At 40.7% G+C, this 23,410-nt stretch overlaps 1 protein-coding gene across 1 annotated transcript; it reads right to left on the bottom strand.

The window, feature by feature from the left end:
- Positions 1-2,417: 2,417 nt before the first annotated feature.
- vax2 (ventral anterior homeobox 2) lies at positions 2,418-22,835 on the bottom strand (the record flags this gene model as incomplete). Its single annotated transcript, XM_080051757.1, has 3 exons — positions 2,418-2,891; positions 17,800-17,987; positions 22,595-22,835. 3 exons carry the CDS (start codon positions 22,833-22,835, stop codon positions 2,418-2,420), a joined length of 903 nt encoding a protein of 300 aa, XP_079907883.1.
- Between the last annotated feature and the right edge of the window lie 575 nt (positions 22,836-23,410).

The raw sequence follows: 23,410 nt of genomic DNA, 5'->3' as shown, positions 1-23,410 counted from the left end.
AATTATGTATGGTGCTTATAGAAAATAATACAGTGTTCAACAACAGCACGGGTGCACTGCTGCAAAGAGCCATGAATGTATAACAGGGTTTTTTTTTTTTTTTTACTCTGAACACAACAAAACAACATTAAATCACCTGCTGCCAAACGGCGCTACATGGGTGCAAAAAGGCCTGGCGAGCCGACAGACTGGGTGCTGAGGTCTGAACCTTTCCACTAGGAATGTATCTGCAGTTGAAAACCTGCTTGGCTGACTTAAGACGTAGCCTGGCCTTAACTCTTGAGCAGCTTATTTTTATAGCCTTATTTTCTTAATAGATCTGGAGTCACCTTTGAGCAAGTGTGAGAGGGAAAAAAAGGGTTAGGTAAAAATGTATTCAACTTCACAATGAAATGAAAAAACCTAGGATGATTGGATATGCAGAGGAAATAGAGGTGGAAATGGGAAGCGGCGTATACGGATGAGTGACGGAAGTTATGAATAGGAGGCGATAACGCATCTGACACCAACAAATTGAGGGCAAATTGCAAGTTCTCGCTGTTGAGTTCTGATTCAAGGAAACCTGGACAAATGGCTTCATAAATGGGGAGGGGGAGATAAAAATGGAAAATACTGTACTACAGCTGGTGCTTTTTTATCTTCCATCCTTCAACCAGTCCTGCGTGAATTTTAAGTATGTTATGTCTCAAACTGGGCAAATTTTCTGATCTTGAGGTCAATTTAAGCTCAAATCCATTTCAAATGTAGCTGAAACAAATAAGTAAAGGGGGTATTTCTGACTTTCATTTTAAAAATAACCATACTAGGATAGGATAAGGATAACAGGGGAGAATGGATTCAAAAGCAAAGAAACTGGAGGAAGTGTAAAAACCTACAAACATAAAGTGCTTTCAACGAGGGGCTAGCAGAAGTCTTTCAGTTTGAGACGAGCCAAGCTACAGTGTCACAGGAGGGCGACACCAACGAGGGAAACATGGAGCAAAACACAAAAACAGTTTTTAGAGAAAAATAAAATATCCTGAAAAAGACAAACTGTCTGCGGCTTATTGCATCCTAAGCACGTTCACACACTGAACAGTTCCCTGTGTTACAATACATTACGGTTTCCTGTGATTATGGATATGACCTGATAAAAACAGTACTTCTGATAGTTATGACATTGTTAAAAATCTTCAAAAAAATCGCAAAAGGTAAACAAGAATGAAAATGACAGCAGCGACTTCTACAGGTGACGTCTGTTAAACCCTTGGGTCTTAATGACAAAGAAAAACAGCAAAATGGTTACGTACGGAACCAGACTATGTTTGGTATTTATGCTGGACAAAAAATTATTATTGTAGATTAACTTTGACTAATGGTTGCAGCTCTAGTACGAACACACCGATAAACTAAATGCAAGACAGTAATAATCTCTGGATTGAGTGTTGACTCACGGACTCCTCCTGCACACATTTGGTTCTGTAAATGAAAAACAATTTTTTTTCCCCCAAAACTGTCAGATGTTTAACTTTAAATGTTGTGTTTCAGAACTATTTCATTGAGTTGTATGTAACTTTCTCAAAGACGGAAACTGCAATATCATTGGGAAGTGAATGGCGGGTTCAGAAGGCCATCTCTGTGTCTGTGTGTGTGACCCTTGGCTGGCTTCAGTGAAAGGAGGACACAGGCCTCCAAAGCTTAATCCATAAATGCTTTGGCAGAGTCCAATCAGCTCTCTCACGCAACTCTTCTTCTTTGTTATTTTTATATTAAACTATCAGATCTAGATATGTGACGTTTTTTCACCATTTCTCCAGATCCTACCACAGATTATTTCATACACAAACACAACCAAATAAAGAATTAACAAAAAAAAAAACTACTGCTGGACACCAAAAACAGACTGATATTAAAATGCTACAATTCTTTTTTTTTGTTGTGTTTTCTTCCATATTGTGATTGAACATTAACTAAAATCAAACATGACTTCTTATTCAGACGCTGATTCAGTCTGACTACCCATGTCAAGTATTTTTTTCTTTTCTTCTGAAGGCCTGAAATATAGAGAGAAACCACACACACACAAACTCACTGGACACAAAAGTCACTTTAAACCACTGCGAAGAGAGTGGCGATAAAAACGTCTGCCTGTCAGGGTTCACGCAACATACACACATGGCATTTTTTCAAAAATTCACAAGTTTTTTTGTTTTTTTTTATGTGGGAATGTCTCCGTCACTTTATGTCCTTTTCACCATTTTGTGTCAGGGTGCCCAAGGTGTGTGGCACAAAATGGTGCCGCGGGGCAAACGACCTGGTCTCTTTCTTTAACACATTTCTCACCATCCAGAGGGCTTTCTACCAAATGTCAAAACAGATGGACGACTGAGGAGAAAGGACAGGTCCCCCGGTTGTCCGAAAAGAGGGGACACCTAACTTTAAGAAACTGTCTTCTTCCCTCCATGATCTGCCTCCTTCCTGTCCAGCCGCATGTACGGCTCAAAAGCTGAGGAGCCGCAGCCGTAGGCGGATGTCAGTTCATGGTGAGCGCCCCCCAGCAGCGGCATGGAGAAGCACAGGGAGTGTGGTGGAGGGATGCCCAGCCGAGGTGAGGGAGGGGTGCCTCCCAGTGAGGGCAGCGACAGCCCGAACGGCCCCCCTGCGAGGGAGTTAGGAGGGGTGCTGCTGCTGATGCCAGAGGAGCACCCACCCGGGCTGCTGAGTAGGGAGCCGTTTGGGCCTAGGAGGGAGTTAGACGGTGGGACAGGGCCCGACAGCAGGCGGCCCTGCTCCAGGAGACGCAGGATGTTGCACGTGGCCAGGGACTCGTTGGAGGAGGACGAGCGCTTGTCTGAATCCTTGGTGGTGTCCTTCTTCTGTTTGGTCCGGCGGTTTTGGAACCACACCTTGACCTGTAACAACACAATCAAGAAGAAACACTTTTAGCCCCTGTAACCCGAATCCACAAAATCCTTCTCACTATGTTATTCGGAGAGTTAGTTGCACGATAGTAAGCATGTGAAAAGAGGTAGGCATATTAATCAATCCAAATATGTTGTCATTTAAGTTTGATAAACTTTACAGAAGTTTGGTTTAGATGAGGTGGGCTATACCTATGCTCTGGTTGTTATGACTCATAAGAACACAGTGACACTTATGTCATAAATCAACTGAATCCTTCTGATTCTACCAGTATGCGTCTGTAATAACCCACAAAACCTCTTCAAACATCAACTCACCCTGCAGAAAAAGTTGAACCTATGTGTGACTGACTTCTCTGTGACCTCGGCTCTATGCATATCCATGCCATAGCATGTTCTGTGCCTAGTGTTTGCGAGCGGTGAGAGCACGCAACACCTTAGCGGTACACCAGCCCACACACGCAGAAATCCGTGCAGAACAAGTGGAGATGCTGTAATCCCCTGGCACCAGCCATTGGATCAACTCTGTTGTTATCCTGCGCACATTTGATCATGGTTGGTCCCATGCACTTTAGCTTCCTCTCACACTTCAACACGCTAACAGGCTGCAAATGCACATATGGGAACGGCCAGTGATATCAAAGCGCAGTGTGAATATTAGCTCAAGCACAGAAAAATACAGAAAAAAGAATAATACTTATATCCATATGTGCAAAGGTCTAAATATAGCTTTAGAAAATGGAGAGCAGATTGGACAAAGTATGCAAATGCACCCAAACTAAGCTGTCGTACAGATTTAACGGGCTCTACAGGGAAAATAAAATGTTGAATTTAAAAAAACAAAAATTATAATCGTTGCCATCGCCATCTGCACCGCCATCTCTCTCTCACGGCAGCTGAATTTTCGCCACATGCGCCATCACGCCACCCGCAGCCGCTCGAGAGAAGCTCGCTGAACTCTGACTGTCCTTGTCCGCCATGTTTAATTGATGGAGCGCAGCGCAGCTTTAATGTATAGCGTGTGGAAAAGTTGGCGCTGATTGGGGGCCACGGTGGGGTCACAGGAGATACAAGCACGGAGAGAGAGAAAGAAAGAGAGAGAGAGAGAGAGAGAGAGAGAGAGGGGAATCACACACATTAAAAATGTAGAAGATCCTCCTGACCGAGCTACAACACACACTCAGTGTGACATGCAGGGTGGTGGATAATATTCTACATCATTATAATGTTGCGATGAACCTATTGTCACCCAAACCTACAGCTACCTTTGGCTTTACACATTCGACTGAGGAGGTTGATTTCTGCGAAAAAGCCAAAACACACAAAGTGGGTAACAACCTGGTGAACATGGTGGAGCATTTAGAATCTAAGGAGCCAGATTTCTTCCTGAAAATAAATATTTTCTTATTTAATTGAACTAATTACTCTAGGGAACTCTCCCTAGGATAAAGGCATCTTCTATGTTCAACTATTCTAAAGCTCCCGAGTGATTCTTCTTATCTCTTCTAGTCTGTGACGTGTTACCATTAGATACCAGCTGGCACCAGTTAGCATTGGTCTTCTAAATCACAAAGTCTAAATGTCCAAACTGGTCGGCATGAGTTCTTAGCTAAGTGTATAGTGGTGGATGTTGTGGAGGCTGGTGTTAACTACAGTATCACTCCACTCACCAGGCAGCCGGGTCAAATGATATTACAGTTTCAGCTACTGACCACGACACAAATAATGGGATCGGAGAGGATCCCTCGGCTCAGAGGGACACACTTACACCAGCACGTCTTACTGTAAAGACCCAACGGAGAAGGGACAGAGGGAAGAGAGGAGATCAGAGCAGGGAGGGAGGGATAAGCAGAAGAAATGATCTCTGCGTAGTTCCTTGCAAGTCTTTTTTTAGTTTAGCTCACACACTGCCTCTCTAAGATCCCTTTAGATTTACGTCTTCTGCGCAACCTGCTGCTATCAAACCACTGATGAAAGTACTAGCCAATACCTCCGTTCTATTACCAATACTTCGCTGCTATTTAGTATGGTAGAAAAATATGTCCCGGATGTCCTAATACATTCGGTCGGGATTTTTAGTGTGGAAATCAGCAGCTTTTTGGGCAATTGTGACTCACATCTCAACCAGTGATTATGACGGAGCTGTAGTATGTAGAATAGTAAACAAACAAAAAAAAAGCATGCTATTTGGAACGCAGCCATTCTCTCTGCCTTATGCCCATGCTGTGGGCGTGGCCTAGTCTACTGTTCACATCGCAGTCCTAATATCCATCGCTGGGAAAGAAGGGGATAATAAAAAAAGAAAAAAGGAAAAGAAAAGCTTTCTGGTATTTTACATTAGAGTGAGAGAATGATGAGAAGCTTTCAGTACATCTACACTATTGGATGTAAATCCTTTTTAATGGGATCCCGGGTTCAGAGCTGGGGCAGAGATTACCGAGGGAGATCTGGATCTAACGTGACCTGCGTTTGCCCCGGCCGTGCCCTCTGCACCGGGCCAATGCACTCCGGCCCACGGGGCGCAGGAGGTGAGGAGGTTAAGGTGGCAAAACCAAGACCGGACAGAAACAGGAAGTCTGTCAGCATGGATGTGTTAATAGGCCGGTTAAAGGGACTGAAAAATTACAAAAGATTCAAGAAAAAAAGTCAAGAAAAATCATAGGCATACTACATATCAAAATAACACATTTTTGAAAAACAAAAAAACTCTCAATTCTACACCTAAAAAGAAGAAGAATCACTTCATCTGATTCGATTATTCTGTAAAAAAAAAATCCCTCCCATCGTGTTTCCCTGTATATGGCCCTATTACCAGGAAATACATCACGATCAGGAAGTAAGACGCAGCTGTAGCGCTTACTGTACAGAGCACCAGACCGGAAAGTTGTGATGTCACTGGAGTAGATGAAGGCAAAGGGATCAAAACCAAAAGGATGGGAGTTAATGTAGCCGGGCGGGGTAAACTCAAGGTCAGGCAGAGATGATCCGGCCGCTATGCATGACTACACAGGCCAGTCGAGCAGAGGTCAGCCAATAGGAGGCCTGCGCTGTAGACTCCAGACAGCTGTATAATAGAGAACGGCAAGTAAACTGGGCTAGAGGTAGAAAGGTTAAGCCAGATCAAGACCCTGTATACAGATCAACTACGTATCCATATGTGTACGTTCCATAAAGCGGCTAAGCTCTGCCGTTTACAAAACGTGCACCTTGTGAAAGACCAGAAAATCGCAATTAAGTTAAGTAAAAAAGTGTTTGTTTATGTTTTTATTTTTTATCAGAATGGTCTCATTTGTTCCAACTCATTTCTCCTGATTATATATGTATCTGCTTTTAATCACTTGACTGGTGTTAGCTTTAGCCACCTGAGCTGTACGGCGATTGGGCAGCATAACCATAAAGGTCCACGTGATTAACCACTCTCTCTATAATGCCCATAATGCAAAGAGAAAATACAGGATTTTTTTTCCAGAGTAAAGTCTTTAAGAAGGTCGGTAGGTGATTGTCTTTCACACTTTGCGTGACCCCTGCCTCAGCCCGGTGCTCCCAGCCTGACCTTACTGATCCCAGGCATGTGATGATCCACCGCAGAACACAATGAAAACACAGTTTCCACGGAGACTGTACCAGGCGGTCCAGCGGCCATTCAACTGTACATAACACAAATGTATGGAATGAAATGGACCAATGGCAGCTTACTACTCAGCTCTACTGTATATGAGGCAGTAGAGAGTTAAAAATTATTAAATGATACCAGAAGCAAATTAAAATGAATGGGTTTTAGAATGAAAACTGCTTGGAAAAAATGCTAGTCTTGCTGGTCTCCAGAGAAGTTTGTTTGGGTGGTGTGTCGGCACAGTGGGAATTTGGACTCTGTGTTTCTAAAACCACTGGCTACAGTCCAACCTAAATCCCTACTTAATTATATCATGGCTATGACGCTACAACCAAACCAAACAAGATTTGCAGACGGTTAAAAAAACAACGGCATTAATCTATTCTGAATAGTGGTAAAGTCGTGTGTTATTTCAAAAGGGAATCTATGGCAAACACTTCTCTCAGGGAAGTTTTTCTGCATAGCAGTAAAAAAAATAAAAAATAATGTTGACGTCGGCATTTAGATAACAAAGTCATGGTTTAAAAAAGCACCCACTGGCCCATCTTTGACTTCAACTTCATCTTAATTTATACAGCCCATTTAAAAACAACCACAGAGTGCTCTACAATCTCAAAAACAAAATGCATAAAGTACACATACAAGTCAAGACAAACAGCAAGAGGACAGGTGTCGGAATGAGAACAGGTGGGTCTTTAGCAATGACTTGAAAGTGTCGGGGGCCTGAGCAGTTCTAATTTGTAAATAAGGTTAAACTATTCCACAGATTAGGAGCAACTTCTGAAAAGGCTCGGTCACCTTTATTTTTTAGTCTGGATCTAGGAACATCCAGGAACAGTCTGACTTGACAACCTTTAAGTGGAGTGTGAACATGTAAAAGCTCAAATAAACAAGCAGGCGCAGACAGCGACCCACACAAAACCTTAAAAAGAATCCTAAAGCAGACAGGAAGCCAGTGGAGCAAGTCTTAAACTGGAGCAATGTGCTCACGCCTTCTAGTCCCAGTTAAGGACATAAGTAAGTGTATTTGTCATTGTATTGCTACTACAACATTTGTGTTGGCACTCTCATAAGAACATCAATACACAAACAGTTGGAAGCCGAGCTGCTGCATTCTGCATTCCTCCATCACGCTGACCTCACATCTTACGCTGCACCCTTCAAACCTGCGACAACATCATCACCACCACCAATCACATTTTACCTGACCCCGCCCCCTCTACACACACACACACACACACAGAATCACCTAACACATGTCTAGCCAGGTTCAGCCAGGGGTTAACCCCGTTTTACAGAATCGCTGGTAGATATGGCTGCCTAATCCTCCTTAGCCTGAAAGCACTTGGGATTGTTCTGAGGCCCACATCTCTCTCTCTCTCTGCCCCTCCCTTCTTCCCGTCCTCTGTCCATTCACTGTACTCTCTCCCCCCCACCAGGTTTAGAGAGCAGTTGCTACCTCCTCCCTTCACATCCTGTAATGTTAGAGATGAGCTTCACTCATTGGCCAAAGGAACCAGCGGGCGTTTGAATGTGGTCCATGACTTCTCTTGCATGTCACCCCGCAGTCACTAGAATCATTGTCTGCATTGTAGGTGGTTTCTGTTTCCTAAATCATATTAAATGTTTTTGTGGCAGCTGCCAAAAAGCAAGACACAGGGAGTTTACAGCAGGGGACAGTTTCACAATTTAGCCGCCTCATGGATGTCACTCTTTTATCCTTAAAGAGATCCTATTATACTACTTTTCTGGTCTTAATTTCTTGTTAAAAACTGCTATAGAGCAACCTGACACAAATCACATCACAAAAAACTATGTAGATTTTCGGGACACTCTTCCTCTTACCGTTGCCAGCACAGCAGTCTCTCTCTACACACTGCTTTGAGCTTCTCCGCCCCTCCCCCCCTGCTGCAAACCCCACTCCGTTGTGATTGGTTACCTTCCTTCCAGCAGCGAGAGATTTTCAGGAAGGTGGGGGCATGCAGCCGGAGCTTGCCTGAGCAGCATTACCATATATGGAAACATCCGGGAGCGTGACAGAAACTACCCGGAAATTTGAACAAGTTATTTCTCGACCGGCTGCCATAGTGTTTTGTGCTCTGCATAGCCACCCCAGACGGTCAGCAGGGAATACGTCAAAATGCATGTACGTAATTATTTGATATGCTAGTATGGTTAAACATGACTATAAATCATTATAACAACGTTTATAGGCCATAAAAGTCGAAAAGTATCATAGGTCCTCTTTAATTTATGTCTGTCCTCAGGACATCCATTGCATGTGTGACAGTCATGAAACAGGGATCCCTACTCTGTTGATCTTTATGACATTTTTTTTATGAGTTATTCCTTAAATAAAGGACAGATGTTGTATGCTACACAGATTGTTAACACCCTTAGAGACAGTAGGCCTATAAGAGATTTTAGTATTATTATTTCCTGAAAGTGTATACTTCTAAATTTACATTCAATTTCAAATAGAAATACCATATTTTTTGAACCACTGACTGAATTTATCTGGCAGTTATAGTTTTTTTTCAGATTAGAATGAGTTTATAAAACATTTGGTTAATAAGTTAAACTACAAATCAAATAGCTCCTTCACAACCCAGTAACATATAAAGAGCTTACCCTCTGGAGTCCGTCTATTCATCTGTGAAAGATTTGAATATTTTATTGATTTCAATTTCATGCTTGTATTATGTAAATACTAGGGCTGTCAAATTAACGCGTTAATTTCGATCACAGAAAAATTAACGCGATTAAAAAAATTAACGCAGATTAATCGCACTTCTATAGTGCCCTTTGACCCGGTGCAAAAGTGTTGCGCAGCTCGGTGAGCTGCACCGAGCTGCACCTGTAGCTTGTGGACACGGCCCGCACGGGTGAAAGGGAGAAAAGTGAAGAGAGAAGCAGAGGAAAGGGCGGGGCCCAGGGCTCTATGGACGGTTTATGGGATGCTTTGGGCAAATAAGCATGAAGGTAGGAAGACATCTTACTTTATTCTCCGCAGTGTCTGTGCATTATTGATTTAGTGGGTGCAACAATATAGGTTCAAATCAGTATCTCTCAATCTTCCTCCGTGTATGAATTTTGTTTGCTAGCTGTCTCGTCTCCCGCGTAAACGGACACCCGCCCCGTGTGTGTGTGTGTGTATGTGTGTGTGTGTGTGTGTGTGTGTGTGTGTGTGTGTGTGTGTGTGTGTGTGTGTGTGTCAATATTTTTGCCTATGAGTACGACGATGGTGAGTGAATCGGCATAGGCATCTGTGGAAGTGCAGCGCTGTCTGTTGTGGAGACAGAAGTTGAGAGAGAGAGAGAGAGAGAGAGAGAGAGAGAGAGAGAGAGAGAGAGAGAGAGAAACAAACTGTAGCAGGCTATACAGCTGTTTATAAACAGGTATAAAAGTGTCATAAAAGTATGCGATTAATTTAGATTAATTAATCACAGAGCCTGTAATTAATTAGATTAATTGTTTTAATCGCTTGACAGCCCTAGTAAATACATTTGCGTTACATTTGTGTGTATGAAAAGTGCTATATAAATTAAGTTTGATTTGATTTAATTTAAAGTGCAATTGGGATATTTGAGGTAAATGTAGCTAAAAATACTACTAGTATATATTTACTTTCACGGTACGGTACATGTTGATTTGTGAACACGTGGTTGGGATTGGGCATTCCCTTTCTCCTGGCAGGTGTCTGTAAACTCTATCGCAGGTAATCTGGCCGACTAATTGCACCCCACGGTTACCTGGCGAATGATACAAAAAGATTGCACGGACGACCTTTGACCGTGTTGACTGCTCTAATTCTTGGTATTCAGATTTGAGGCACTCAGTGTGTGTGTGTGTGTGTGCCTCCAATTTAGCTGATTTTCCTTTTTTAACATCAGTTGAAAGAATCCTCCATATGTTTGGACAATTGCACAGACACACACACACGCTGATGAGACAAGTCAATTCAATCTGCTATAAAGGACAGAGGCAAATAGGACTTAATTGCTAGGTTCAGCTGATTATCTAATCAGCTGATTAGATAATCAGCGGGTTGAGGGTTTCTTGCTGACCATCAGTGTGACAGACAAATTCTTTACGTCAGTACAAAGTTAAAGAAGAACACACAGCGTAAATATTTGAACTGAAAGCACAAAGGCAGCAAGTGTCCGTCTGTGTGTCTGTCTGCGTCCCCTTCCTATCTCTTTCTCTATTCTAAAGTGTTGGGACAATCCCTGTACTGTGCGCCCGTCTCTGGGCTACATCTGCGCGGCTGTAACGTCATGGCCGGCTCCTCGACGCTCCAGACAAGTGGCCGGACACCCGTCTGTCTGGGTCGTCATGGAGAACAATACACACAACGAGCACATTCACTCAACGCAGACGCACAGACAAGACTAGTCATCTTGTCCCTAGCTCGCCTTGGCCTGCACAGGGAAACACAGATGGATGGATCTAGGAGATTTTTTATAGTTTTTACTTCTTTAACTAGTAACCACAGGTATGAATAAAGCAACTTGAATTTGAACTTGTAGTATTTGGAACTCCATCAAGAGTCTTAAAGTCTTTGAGATAACAAAAAACAGAAATGACAGTAGTCATACCAACAATGCCTGAATATTGATAGTTTTCTCTTATACTATTAAAAGAACGCTTGTAGATGTTTTTCAAAGACCAGTTGCATGAGCAGGTACAACATTAGATCTAGGCCTGCCAGGTTTCACAAGAGGTCACACTAAAGGTCACTTTGTTTTTTAAGTGCTGCCTCTCTAAAGTTCTACACCCCTGCCAACGTGCTCATGATGATAATAATAATAATAATAAAAATAATTATGTTATGTTATTTATAGGTTGCTTTCCAGGAACTGTTAAAAAAGTTCCTAAATTAACTACATATACATTGAGGGTGTGAGGAGCTCCAGAGGGACTGCACTGTGGCCAGCAGTGACCTCTGACCTCCCTAACAGAGCCACAAGGCAAAAATACAAAGACAGCACCAAGAAGCATCATCTAAAAAAAAATGTAAATAAAGTTTTCACAGCCATCACTAAACTGTGCTCGGGGCAGTTTGATATTGAAGAATTGTCCGTGTGAGAGAACAGACAGCAGCCGGCAGAGGATGAGAGGGAGTGTGACACTGACCTCACATGACTAACACACCTGTCAGGGGGTCGGGTGCTTCACGTTGAGGTAGGTGCTGCTGCTTTAAATCATACCTGGTATTTGATACACAACCTAAAAACAGTAAAGCTCATCCGCAAATTACAACAATGTGTAAACTTTGGGACAGTAACAATATTCCAATAAAATGTCAAAACAGCAGATACATCATGTTCAGTTTACTATTTCTTCAATCAGACACTGAAACTAACATCTTTTTAACCAGAGTTTATGTCGAATGAACTTTAAATGTTAGGGATTGGGATCTAAACTCAACTTTTCCACATCCACCTGTAAATAGATCTAGAATAACCTGAAAGCCTAGAAAGGTGGTGTTGGGAGAAAAGTGTAAAAGCCTATTATGTGTTCATCTCCACCAGAGTCTGAAACAACTAAAGGTGGATGTCAAAGACACATCTTTAACCAACCGTGGGAGCAAACACACACACACACACACACACACACACACACACACACACACACACACACACACACACACAAACCTCCAAGCTGTAAATGCAGGTTGATGCACTCTGTGAAAGTATGTGTCTTGTATGCTTCCACAATATGTTGTCTTAATCACAATCAGAGAAACACTTCCTCATATGTTTCAGAAATTCTAATTATTTGTGAAAAATGCATTAAAATAAATAAAAAATTACCAATTTTCTTTAACAAATTTCCTAAATGACCATCTTTTTATAATAAATAATTACAGTGTATTTATAAACTCACATTATGTTGCAAGATCATTTTACGTCCTAGTTAGATCCAGTAGGTACAGTATGAATAAAACAAAAATATTAATAGAAATCTGTCTCCACTTATCACCGTGTCACAATTTTTAGACAACAAAATGACAACAAGGTTGAGGTTTTCAATTCCGAAAAACACCTATGCTGGCTGAATTATTTTATTCTACACATTTTTACATGAGTGACAGCTAAAATAGTTCACGTGAGGCGTTTTTGACATTTTAAAACACATTTAAACTGTCCTTCCTATATTACACTCTGCCCAGACATCCACTTTACGTCAAATCAAAATCCAGTTTGTGACCAAGACATGGAAAACAAATGCAAATATTTGCCCGTCAGCACATCTGTGCTTTGTTCATCCAGCTTTTACATTAAAGATTAAACATGATTCCATCAGTGAGCTCACTGCCATTTGCTGCAGGATTAGACCATTTTAAAGCAGCGCAGAGACCATTAAATCCATAGCTTCTCCACGGTCGGCCTGCCCATAACAATGGACTGATACAATGGCGTTGGCCTGTACGTCAGCTGCACTCAACTCTGGAGGAATGAGGAAGAGCTTAAAGTGACCACACGGCATGGGGTCCCAAAATAAACTCCTCAAGTCACACTGTCACAACCAGCTGGAGCAGGCAGGACAAGGAGAAGAATGTGGCAAGATTGTATCTCCCTCATGCAAAAAAGTAAATACAAAAATTAGTTTGCAGAAAGTGTAGTTAAGACGACCAAGAAGGTTTGGTCTGTGTAATTGAGGTAAATGTGAACAAAAGACTCTAAAATGGTCATATAATGATTTTAAGATACATTTTAAGAGTCATATAGAGCTTAAAAAATAATAAATTTCAAAGTATATTTTATTTTGTTTCTTTTTGTTGTTAGTCCTCTTCTTCCACATTCACAGGACTCAAAAAAACGGAACATTACAATAAAAGCATCCCTGAAGAGAGGACCATATAATCTGAGATCATCCATGAGTAAACGATCATAAAAAGATAACTAGGTTTTCCATGTTTTTTGTTTTTGAAAGAGTCTGTGGTACACACCCTCTCACTCTCTCTTAGCCACACACACACACACACACACACACACACACACACACACACACACACACACACACACCGGGATGATGGCAGACTCTACGAACGAATTACTCGGTAACGCGTTACAGCAATGCGGAGTTTCCTCTGACGATGCTGCAGCTTCTTTGAATTTCTGAACACGAGCGGACGCAACACATATTTAACCAGAAGCCGCAATTCCTTCCAGACAAATTTAAATTGGATTTGAAGTATGATGAAGAAAAGTGGCCGTTTTTCTTTTTCTCCACAGGTGGAACCACTTTGAAATATGTGGGTTTTGCTCGAGAAAATTCGAGAATATTAAAGTTGAATAAGAATTCTGTGCCGTTTTGGAAGATGAACAAGAAAAGTAAAGACCTACAGGCTCACGTCGACTAATGTTGTTAATGTTCGTGTTAGTTCTGAAGCAGATAATCAGCAGTAGATCGATGTTTTTCCACAACAGCTGCACTGCCTTCGATACCATGCTCCACTCGGTGACATGCTTTTATTATGGTAAATTATTTAATGGGATTGGATTTCGTTTTTCGGACGAAAATTTCCCAAGAAAAATGTTTTTGGAGAAGAAATGGTGCGCAATGCTTAGCGTTCCAGTGCAGTAAGAGAACCACTTGTTTGTCAAGTTTGAGACGAAAATAACAAATACAAATTACCTCTAAATGGTCAGAAATACATTTAAAGGCCGAGATTTAAAACTAGTTTTTAAATAACTTTTGAAACTTTTTCAGAGTTTTATAACTAATCCAAGTGCGCACTGGAGAAATTGGACAAATCTAAACATTTAAATAATCGTAAAATTGTGTGTGTGTGTGTGTGTGTGTGTGTGTGTGTGTGTGTGTGTGTGTGTGTGTGTGTGTGTGTGTGTGTGTGTGTGTGTGTGTGTGTGTGTGTGTGTGTGTGTGTGTGTGTGTGTGTGTGTGTGTGTGTGTGTGTGTGTGTGTGTGTGGCCTTGTTGCGTGATCAGTATGAATACCTGAACAAACTAATTGGAGTTACTCCATGGCTCAATGACCAAATCCCTAAACATTGTTTAAAAAAACACCAGGATCCAACCTCCTATATTACCGTAATTAGTAGACTATGTGTGTTTCAGCCAAGCATGTTGCGTATAAAATGTAGGCTACAAAAAAGGGTAAAGCGTAATATCTAAATAAATAAAAAAGAAGTAAGCTAGTGATTTATGTCGAACATAATTTCCTGCTAGAATCCGATATAAAACTAAAAAATTCAGCAAGTAACATTTTCGATTAAAAACGAAGTTTCCTCAAAAAATGTAAAAAATGTATGCTCGAAGAAAGATAACACTCTTTAAAAAAAAGCTCAAATCTCGATTTGTGGTGAGCCTAAAGACACAGCTTCTTTCAAGTTATTCGGAGAACAGGAGCGGAAGGCATGTGGAGCATGAATAATGGAAAGGTTATCAATAAAAACACTTTAAGAACTAAATAGATAAATAAAATAGATAGATAGATAGATAGATAGATAGATAGATAGATAGATAGATAGATAGATAGATAGATAGATAGATAGATAGATAGATAGATAGATAGATAGATAGATAGATAGATAGATAGATAGATAGATAGATAGATAGATAGATAGATAGATAGATAGATAGATAGATAGATAGATAGATAGATAGACCAACTTTAGGAGCTTCCATCACGGGAAAAATAAAGTTCTTTGAATTGAATTGTGATTTTACAAGATTAGCCTTGAATGGTGCAATTGCTTAAAAGTAGGCCTATGCAAACGCAACGGACAGTAATAATCAAAGAATACGTCACTAATGCCAACTAAAAGCCTTTCGATCACGTGTAAAAGCTGCTTCAATGGCACAAAGCATTAAGGAAATTCAATGCAATGGGGTTAATATTCCACAGACACTTTTTATTATCTACATTTTGTTCTCGTTTGAAGGTCAGGCAGTTTTTTCAGACGGTTTTCGTTCCAGCCAATCAGGTGCTGCCCCATCGTCTCCTCAGCAGCAGCAGGACGCTAAGGCCCCGCCCATTAACACCCCGAGTGTCAGCACTAATGAGGGACACAGTGGCTGCTCTGTCTGTGTTCACACACACACACACACACACACACACACACACACACACACACACACACACACACACACACACACACACACACACACACACACACACACACACACACACACACACACACACACACACACACACACACACACACACACACACACACACACACCTCTATGTTTGAGAGCGTTTCGTTTTGTCTGGTTAGATATTAATGTGCAAAGTCTAGATGCGTAAAGCTCCTGCAACAAGTGAATTATTATTTTATTTATTTTTTATATACACATTACTGGATTTAAAGTCCTCGACCACAACAGAGCCTTGGTGTTAATTCTCCACAGATCTAAAATAAATATGCTACATTTTAAGCATACTTCAATTTCATTTTATTATATTTTATTTCGTGGAGTCGTTTTCGAGTTTTTTTTCGTTGTGAACACTCTCACCATCTCCAATAATCCATTCTCACACATGTTTTCGTTTATTTTTCGTTGTCCATAACCTCCCCTTTACATTTTACGTTTTATTTTGAGACTTATCGATTTTGAGGGTTCTTTACTGATGGGAAGAGTGCCCGCATAGGCCCATCCAGTGCAGGACGCAGACGTTAATGAGCCGTTAACTTTGATTATTTAAGACAACGGCAACAATAGCAGAAGGTGAACTGTCGATAACAAGAGTTCAGGGGATTGTGCATAACAAATTGGATAAAATGTGATCATATCACAATTAATTTCGCAAGATTTGTGTTTTCTGCCTAAATCAGCCTAATCTGAATTTGGAGGATACAACACTAACCCGCATAGGGCTATCTACAAACCTACAGTGTGGTAAAATTAAAAATTAAAACATTAAATAAGCCATTTTTTGGGAAGTGGCATCCTAAAAAACATTACTTTGTTGACTTGTTGGTTAATAATAAAAAATATTACAGTTTGTCCAGAAACAATCCATTCTGCTAAATAAGAAAGAAAACGCAGTGTTGCAGTTCCCTAGGCTATGTGTGCATGTTTGTGTGTTTGAGTCAGTGGTGATGCCTATGATAAACACACACAGGGGGGTTGGGCTTTGTGGCGATGCAGGGACATTTGAATGTAGCGCGCGGCGGTCACTGAACCGAATGTAATGAAATGTGTGCAGTGTTCAGAGGAGCCCAGATGAAACGAGAGCAGCGACAATATATTGACCGATTTATTTTTTCTTTTTTTTCTTTTTACGTTACAGACAAACACAAAGCAGCAAAAAGCGACATATGATTCTAATTTTCAAAACAAACCACACGTTTTTATTTGTATTTCTCTGTGAAGCCAGATTAGTGAATAGCTTATTGATGAGTAAAATGAGTTTTTCTATTCGGGATTTGCAACGAAATCAGACGCAGCCATTATCTGCATGAAGAGGGCTCCTTCTGTCACACACATGGACGCTATTTAATCCCATAGTGCTCTAATGAAAACTTCATTTTTCATTGCTCTGGAAATGCTCTTGTGTCGCGATGTGCCGTCTAGTTTTGAAGATTTGTTGTTGCATTTATAAATTATAACAGTCGTTGAATTTTTTATGCAAATCTGGAAAAACATTTATATCTAAAAATAAAATGTCATGCTACATAAATTACCAGGCATATTTAAAGATACACAGACGACTATCAGGCTTATCATTTCGCTGCATATAAGCTTCATGCTCATTAAAGGCCTTCATTGGCGCGTGCACACATCCCCTGGGGCCTATTTAGGGATGACTTTCTGGTCTGTTTGTGTCAAACTATAGGCTAGTTCATCTGAATTAAATCTATAGTGCCTTATAAGAAGCCCAGCCTGACAGGGTTGTGGGCGGGGCAGCACTTCTACTCCTCCCCTTTTGATTGGCCACGAACCAATTAAATGGCATAGTTTTAAATATCAAGTTAATTTCTAACAAAATGACCTGAAACATTGACTTTGGCCATAATAATAAATCAAATAAATTTATAAGATACAGATAGCCTACTCTATTAGCATAATAAAATGTGCTTCAGGCTATGCTAAGGCCTTTACAAGCAGGTGGCTAGGCTGCTAGCTTAGCCAAACAAATAGGCAGGCATTGTTTTGTCTATTTAAAAAAAATATATATTTATCAAACAGTCAGTTTAATTAAGACTCTTATTCCCACAAAATCATGTTTTCCCACCGTTTTTTCGCCGAACATTCGCATTTCCGTACTTGTTTTAGCTACCTTTAGAATGTAGGCCTAAATAAAAGTTCTTACCTGTGTTTCGGAGAGGTTGAGCTGCCTGGCGAGCTCGGTGCGCTCGCGGCCCACCACGTACTGGCAGCGCTGGAACTCTAGCTCAAGCCGGTACAGCTGCTCGGCCGTGAAGGAGGTGCGCGTGCGCTTGGGCCGGTCCAAGTCCAGGCCCTTCGGCAGCACGATCTCCCGGATGGTGCCTTTGGCGTCTGTCCAGAAAATAAAGAAAAAAACACAGCGAAAAAGAGTTTAGTATCAGATATTATTATATTGTCAAATCTAGCAGACATTTTTAGTAGTTTTCAGATAAAAACAACAACTACATGTTAACAACTTTAACTAAGGCTGGAGTGCATCTACAGGACAAAGTGTAATATTCATGAGTAGAGTTTTAGGCTAATGGCTTTATAGAATGAGAATATAAATGGAGGGGCGTCTGGGAGTAAAAAAAAGCAAGAGAGTGTTATTAACACACTGTCGTGCTCTGTGAAGAGTGGACCGATTAAAATGTGTGCAGGCTATAGCATAGAATTTATCTGAGGTCAGGTGTTTTGAAAAATAACAGCAAACACTTTCTTGTGCTTAAGGATAGTCTTTTGTGCGAGTGCTCATAATAACAGCACAGTGACCTTGCACACCGCGGTCTATAGGCTACTATATTAAGTCATTATATGTTAGGAGAGGTCAAGGTTTGACGATGGAGATTTTCCTCGTGAATTTATGTCCACAACTCAAACGTGTAAATCTCCCTCTGCTTGTAATGTCAGTCCAGGCCACTTCTGTTTTGCCTGCCTTAAAATAAAAACGGTAGTAGCCTACTGTGCTTTTTATTTACTTTGAAATCAGTTTCATACCCATCACGTCGAAATGTTTGCAGAAAAAAAATGGCCTGCTCCATTCTAGACTTTATCACAAATAAATGGGTGACGAAAATACCCCACACGCATCGTGAAATACTCAGTTCGTGTACATCAGAAGAAGCATGCCTGACTATGAGCAGTGAGTATCTGCCCTGATTATAAAGAGTGGGCTGTTAAGTGTTTTCAAAAGTAGACATTGTTTTTTTCCCTCTGCGTCCAGAGAGGTAGAGATAACCAAAAGCGTCACCCCCACCTGTTTACACGTAGACTGTGAGTCTTGGAACATTCTTGAAAAAAATGATATTTATATAGCCCTATAATATTGTCTGGCTTATTATTATATTTTTGGTTGAGTCGTTTGTTCCACCTAATTGACATTGATGATTTATTTATGGCTGCGTAGATATTTACACCTGGTGTTATTGCCAGAGATTGTCTTCAGAAGTGGAACTATTTGAAATACAAGAGAAAAAATATTGAAATAACAACCAACCTATACTCAAAAAAGGTAATTTATAGTTAATAAATAAATAGTAAACTGATGTCCTGGTAGAAAAGGCTGAGTCAGTGAGACATTGGCTACACCCCGTACGGACACCAGATGCCTTCAATATATATTGTACAATGTTTCAAAAATAAAAATATGTATTTTTATTTTTATTTAAAAAAATTAAATAAACCACAATGAGTAACTTTAGCTTTGCTGTAAATTAAAAACCTGGGAAGTTTTAAAGACCCTCCCACAGTAAATCCTTGTATATTCGTCTGTAGCCGGGAATATTTGTTAGTATGGGAATATGTGTTAGTATTTATCACATTCAATGGAAGCACAGGCCAGACAAGACCCTCTCTTTGTCCAGGGGTTTTGAAATCATTAAATATGCAATCCAATAAAATATGAAAAGCCTTGAATTAAATATGATACAAACTGATTGAACCGGGCTTCCATAGTATTCCTATAGCAAGGACAGCGGCCAGAGCAACCAAATACCAAGAATAGAAACTTAAGTTTAATTATTTTTATCATTAAAATCTATTTATTTTTCAGTTTTAAAGGCAAATTTTTACTTCCTGTAAATGCGTATTGCATTTGAATGAACGTAATCTAAAACGCGGTAATAAAGTGTAGAACAACAAAAAATATGGGTAAATTAAAAACGGCATCTGTGTTGGAAAAGCAGAAGACTTAAATAAGTTGAGAATGAAACATAGTAAATACGTCATTTATGGGCGTCCTGATCTGTTTATGTCAATCATACTGTTGTAGGCGGATATTCTGAAGTGCTTGGTTAGCCTACAGGCCCATAGCTATGCAACAAGCCTGAGAGGTCAGGTCACCATCTTTACGCACGCGTAATGACTTTGCGTAAAGTGTCTCCAGGCAAATTAGACCCGGCACCAGAGACGCTGCAAACCCTCCTAAGATATTGACACACAGGGGCAAACATTTACGCATTTGATTTTCGGGCCCCAGAGCCAAAAACAGCAGCAGCAGCCCACGCTGTGATGGAAACGCTAGTGAACAGAGGATGGGGAAACCAGAGGCATTACGCTACGCAGACGTGCTGACCTCATCGTGACCCCGGCCGAGATCTGTGCGGAAAACGGGAGCGTCCAGAAAAACACATCCTGACACTGCAGGCAACGTTTGCCCAGCGCGAACATGTACAAACCCCCCACCCACCCCACAGCCCTACTGCAGGCCACTTCCTCCTCCGATGGACACCGTTAACCAGCAACACACGCACACACACACACACACACACACACACACACACACACACACGACTGTATGTTGAACTGAGTACTGAGGTTTCGCCGGCTTTAACACAGAATATGAACACAAACATAAGGAGGCTACTATGACCGGTAGTGAAGTGCAATACAAAATGCTACATGACAGTTTATTATTAGTATATTATCTATATTTTTAAATGGGTAAAAAATAGAACAGCAGACGCTGCTCTGAAGAAGCATAATGCTTGAATTTTATTTATTTATATATATATATTTATTAATTTATTTATTTATTTGCATCCATGTCCTGAATTTCTCCTTATTTGTCCATTTTCCCTCCTGTCGCCTTAGCGGTGTCGTTTTACTATTTTGAATGTCTCGTCGACTCGTTACTACAATATTTGCACTATTCTCGAGCTAAACAAGCTGCTACTGCACGACCAGGCGTTCAATAAGAAAAAACTAGCCATCCGGCAAACATAACACACACAAGCATTCGCCTGTAACCGAGAGCTGATAGGCCGACATGTTGAGTCTGTTCACAGCACACGGTCACACGCCACTGCACACACACACGCACACAGACGAGAAAAGAAAAAAGAAAGAACTGGCAGCAAAATACCGGTAGCAAAATCATTCTGAATGCAAGCAACCGTGCAATCTGCAGACTTCTTCTTGCAAGGCATTTGAAAAATAAAAATATCCAACATGCAGGAAACTTCACTGTTTATTTTATATTGCTCACATATGCTATAATAATATATCTAACTTCCTCCTTCGGGGTTATAGCAGTATTTTTGTTTACATGGTGAAATCATAATTTTAAATGGCCCTCAATGCAAATTCACATCAACGATATACATGTCTACAGATATAGAGGTTGAGTTGTTATTGTTTTGATTGGAGCCTGGTGCCCTTTAAGCTTCCCCCCAAAGCATTATGACATTTACATAGGCCTACTGTACAGTTTTATTTTTACATTATTCAATGTGCAAAAATAAATGAAATACAAATGTTCTGGGCTATATACTAAAACTTAAAATAGTATTATAAAACCACATTTAAATTAAACAATATTTTGGTGTGTGTTTGCTGGCTGCAGTGATTTTGTCGTCATTGTTTAAACTGATTTATATATTATTTAAGTTTTTCTATTAGAGGCTGCTGGCCTGCTATAGCCTGCAGGAGGGCGTGGACACTTGAATCAAATATTAGTCTGATGTTCATTAACTTAACGTTGGCACACAAAGGCGATCAACGAGACACAGACACACAAACACAAACACACAGTCAGATAGAGATAGAGAACTTTATAATGGTTGTTGATTTTTTTTAAACTATAAGTCCTTCCTTGATGAAAGCAACACAATAGCCCCCAGGAATGAATTTCACCTAAATATCCTAGACCATTTCCTCCTACTTTTCTTTCTATTATTTTATTCTATTTTTGTGGAAACGAGTTAAAGACCATTATGTACTAGGGAAAATAATTAGGCAAAACATTCAAATAAGTCCTTGTTATGACTATTGATCACACCCAAAACAATTGGTATATTTTCAAAATGAACAAAAGCACTTGACATGGGGTTTTATTTTACATGTTGTATTGTGCTACAATCATTTTGGTATCCTGGAATTGAATTTGGCCTTGTGGTAAAACTCTGCATTATTGTTGACCACTTTGTTTAGAAAATGAAAGTCCTTTCTTTGAGCATTAGCCCATAGTTTAAGACACACATTTTCATTTAAATTGACTTGCATCTGCGCTCTTTCTTTTGCACCACTTGAACTTAATACAACTGTTGTATATGTATATAATTAATGTATAAAATCGTTTATAACTGCTGTTTACAAGCCCACATAATTTCTTTGCAATGTATACTTGTTGTAATGACAATAAGGTGAATCTAATATTTCCATTCGTGATATTTTACAGTGACATTATTAACTAGAGAAGCACAAAACAACATCAACATTTAGGTCGGATTTTTAATAATAGTTTGGCCCAATACGTTTTAGACCATTATTTATTTATTTTAATGTTGTAGCCTTATTGCTGTCACTATCCTTGTTCTATGTTTGAGGATACATAGTCTGGAGTGAAGCCTATGATTGCTGTACATTCCAAAATTGTGTAAAATAATACTTGTATCTACGTCTGTATGCACGTTTTACGCACAAAATATACATGTGTTTATTTGGTGTTGTCGTCCACTCACCTCTAACTAATATCCTCCGGCAGTAGTCAGGGTCCACTCCCAAAAGTTTGTCGTGTCCGTCTTCGCTGGAGGACGTCGGGGTGGACGCTGACGTGCCCGGTGTGTCAGTAGAGCTCTGCACCGGGGACCGGCTCCCAATCTCGGCGCGGCACTTCGTCGACTCCATCCGGTCCGGACACAGCGGGTTGGGTCCACAACGGTGGTTCCCATCGCCCATAGTCGCCGTGGCCTGATCGAACATCTAAAGTAAAGTCACGTAAAGTCACCTTCTTTAAGACGACCTCTCCTTACGTCTGTCTAGCGCTGCTGTTCACCCTCTTTCTACTTCTCCTCTTTGCAAGTGTTCTCCAGAGACGAAGGGGATAGCATGCCCTCAAATCACTCCAACAAATACAAAAAAAGTAGATCCAGTTACAAGGGAACCATGCGGTCCTGCAACGGAACCGGTGTGTCCTTAAGGTGCAGCGGCATGACGCGCAGGTCCACAGTCCAGAAACCAAAGGCAGGGAGAGAGGGATCCCGCACTAAACTATAGCAGCCACAAGAAATGCATGGTGCAGCCCTATGAGGTACAAGGGGGCAACCAGATCTATGGAGGAGCGGGGAGGTGCCACACACACACACGAACACAAGTACACACTGCTCACCCACGTAGAAATAAAGTAAGAGGACACACACATATAGACACAAAAGAAAAGCCACACAGCAGCGGTCACAGTTCAGCGTGCACAAGCTCAAGGAAGAGGAAAGTTTTCTGCTGTTTTTTCTCCAAAGCAGCGACAGCCTGTTACTTCAGCCCACGGCCACATCAACTGC

The sequence above is a fragment of the Ammodytes marinus genome (genome assembly GCF_949987685.1).
Source record: "Ammodytes marinus genome assembly, chromosome: 23".
Lineage (NCBI taxonomy): Eukaryota > Metazoa > Chordata > Actinopteri > Uranoscopiformes > Ammodytidae > Ammodytes > Ammodytes marinus.
This window is presented reverse-complemented; position numbering and strand designations above follow the sequence as displayed.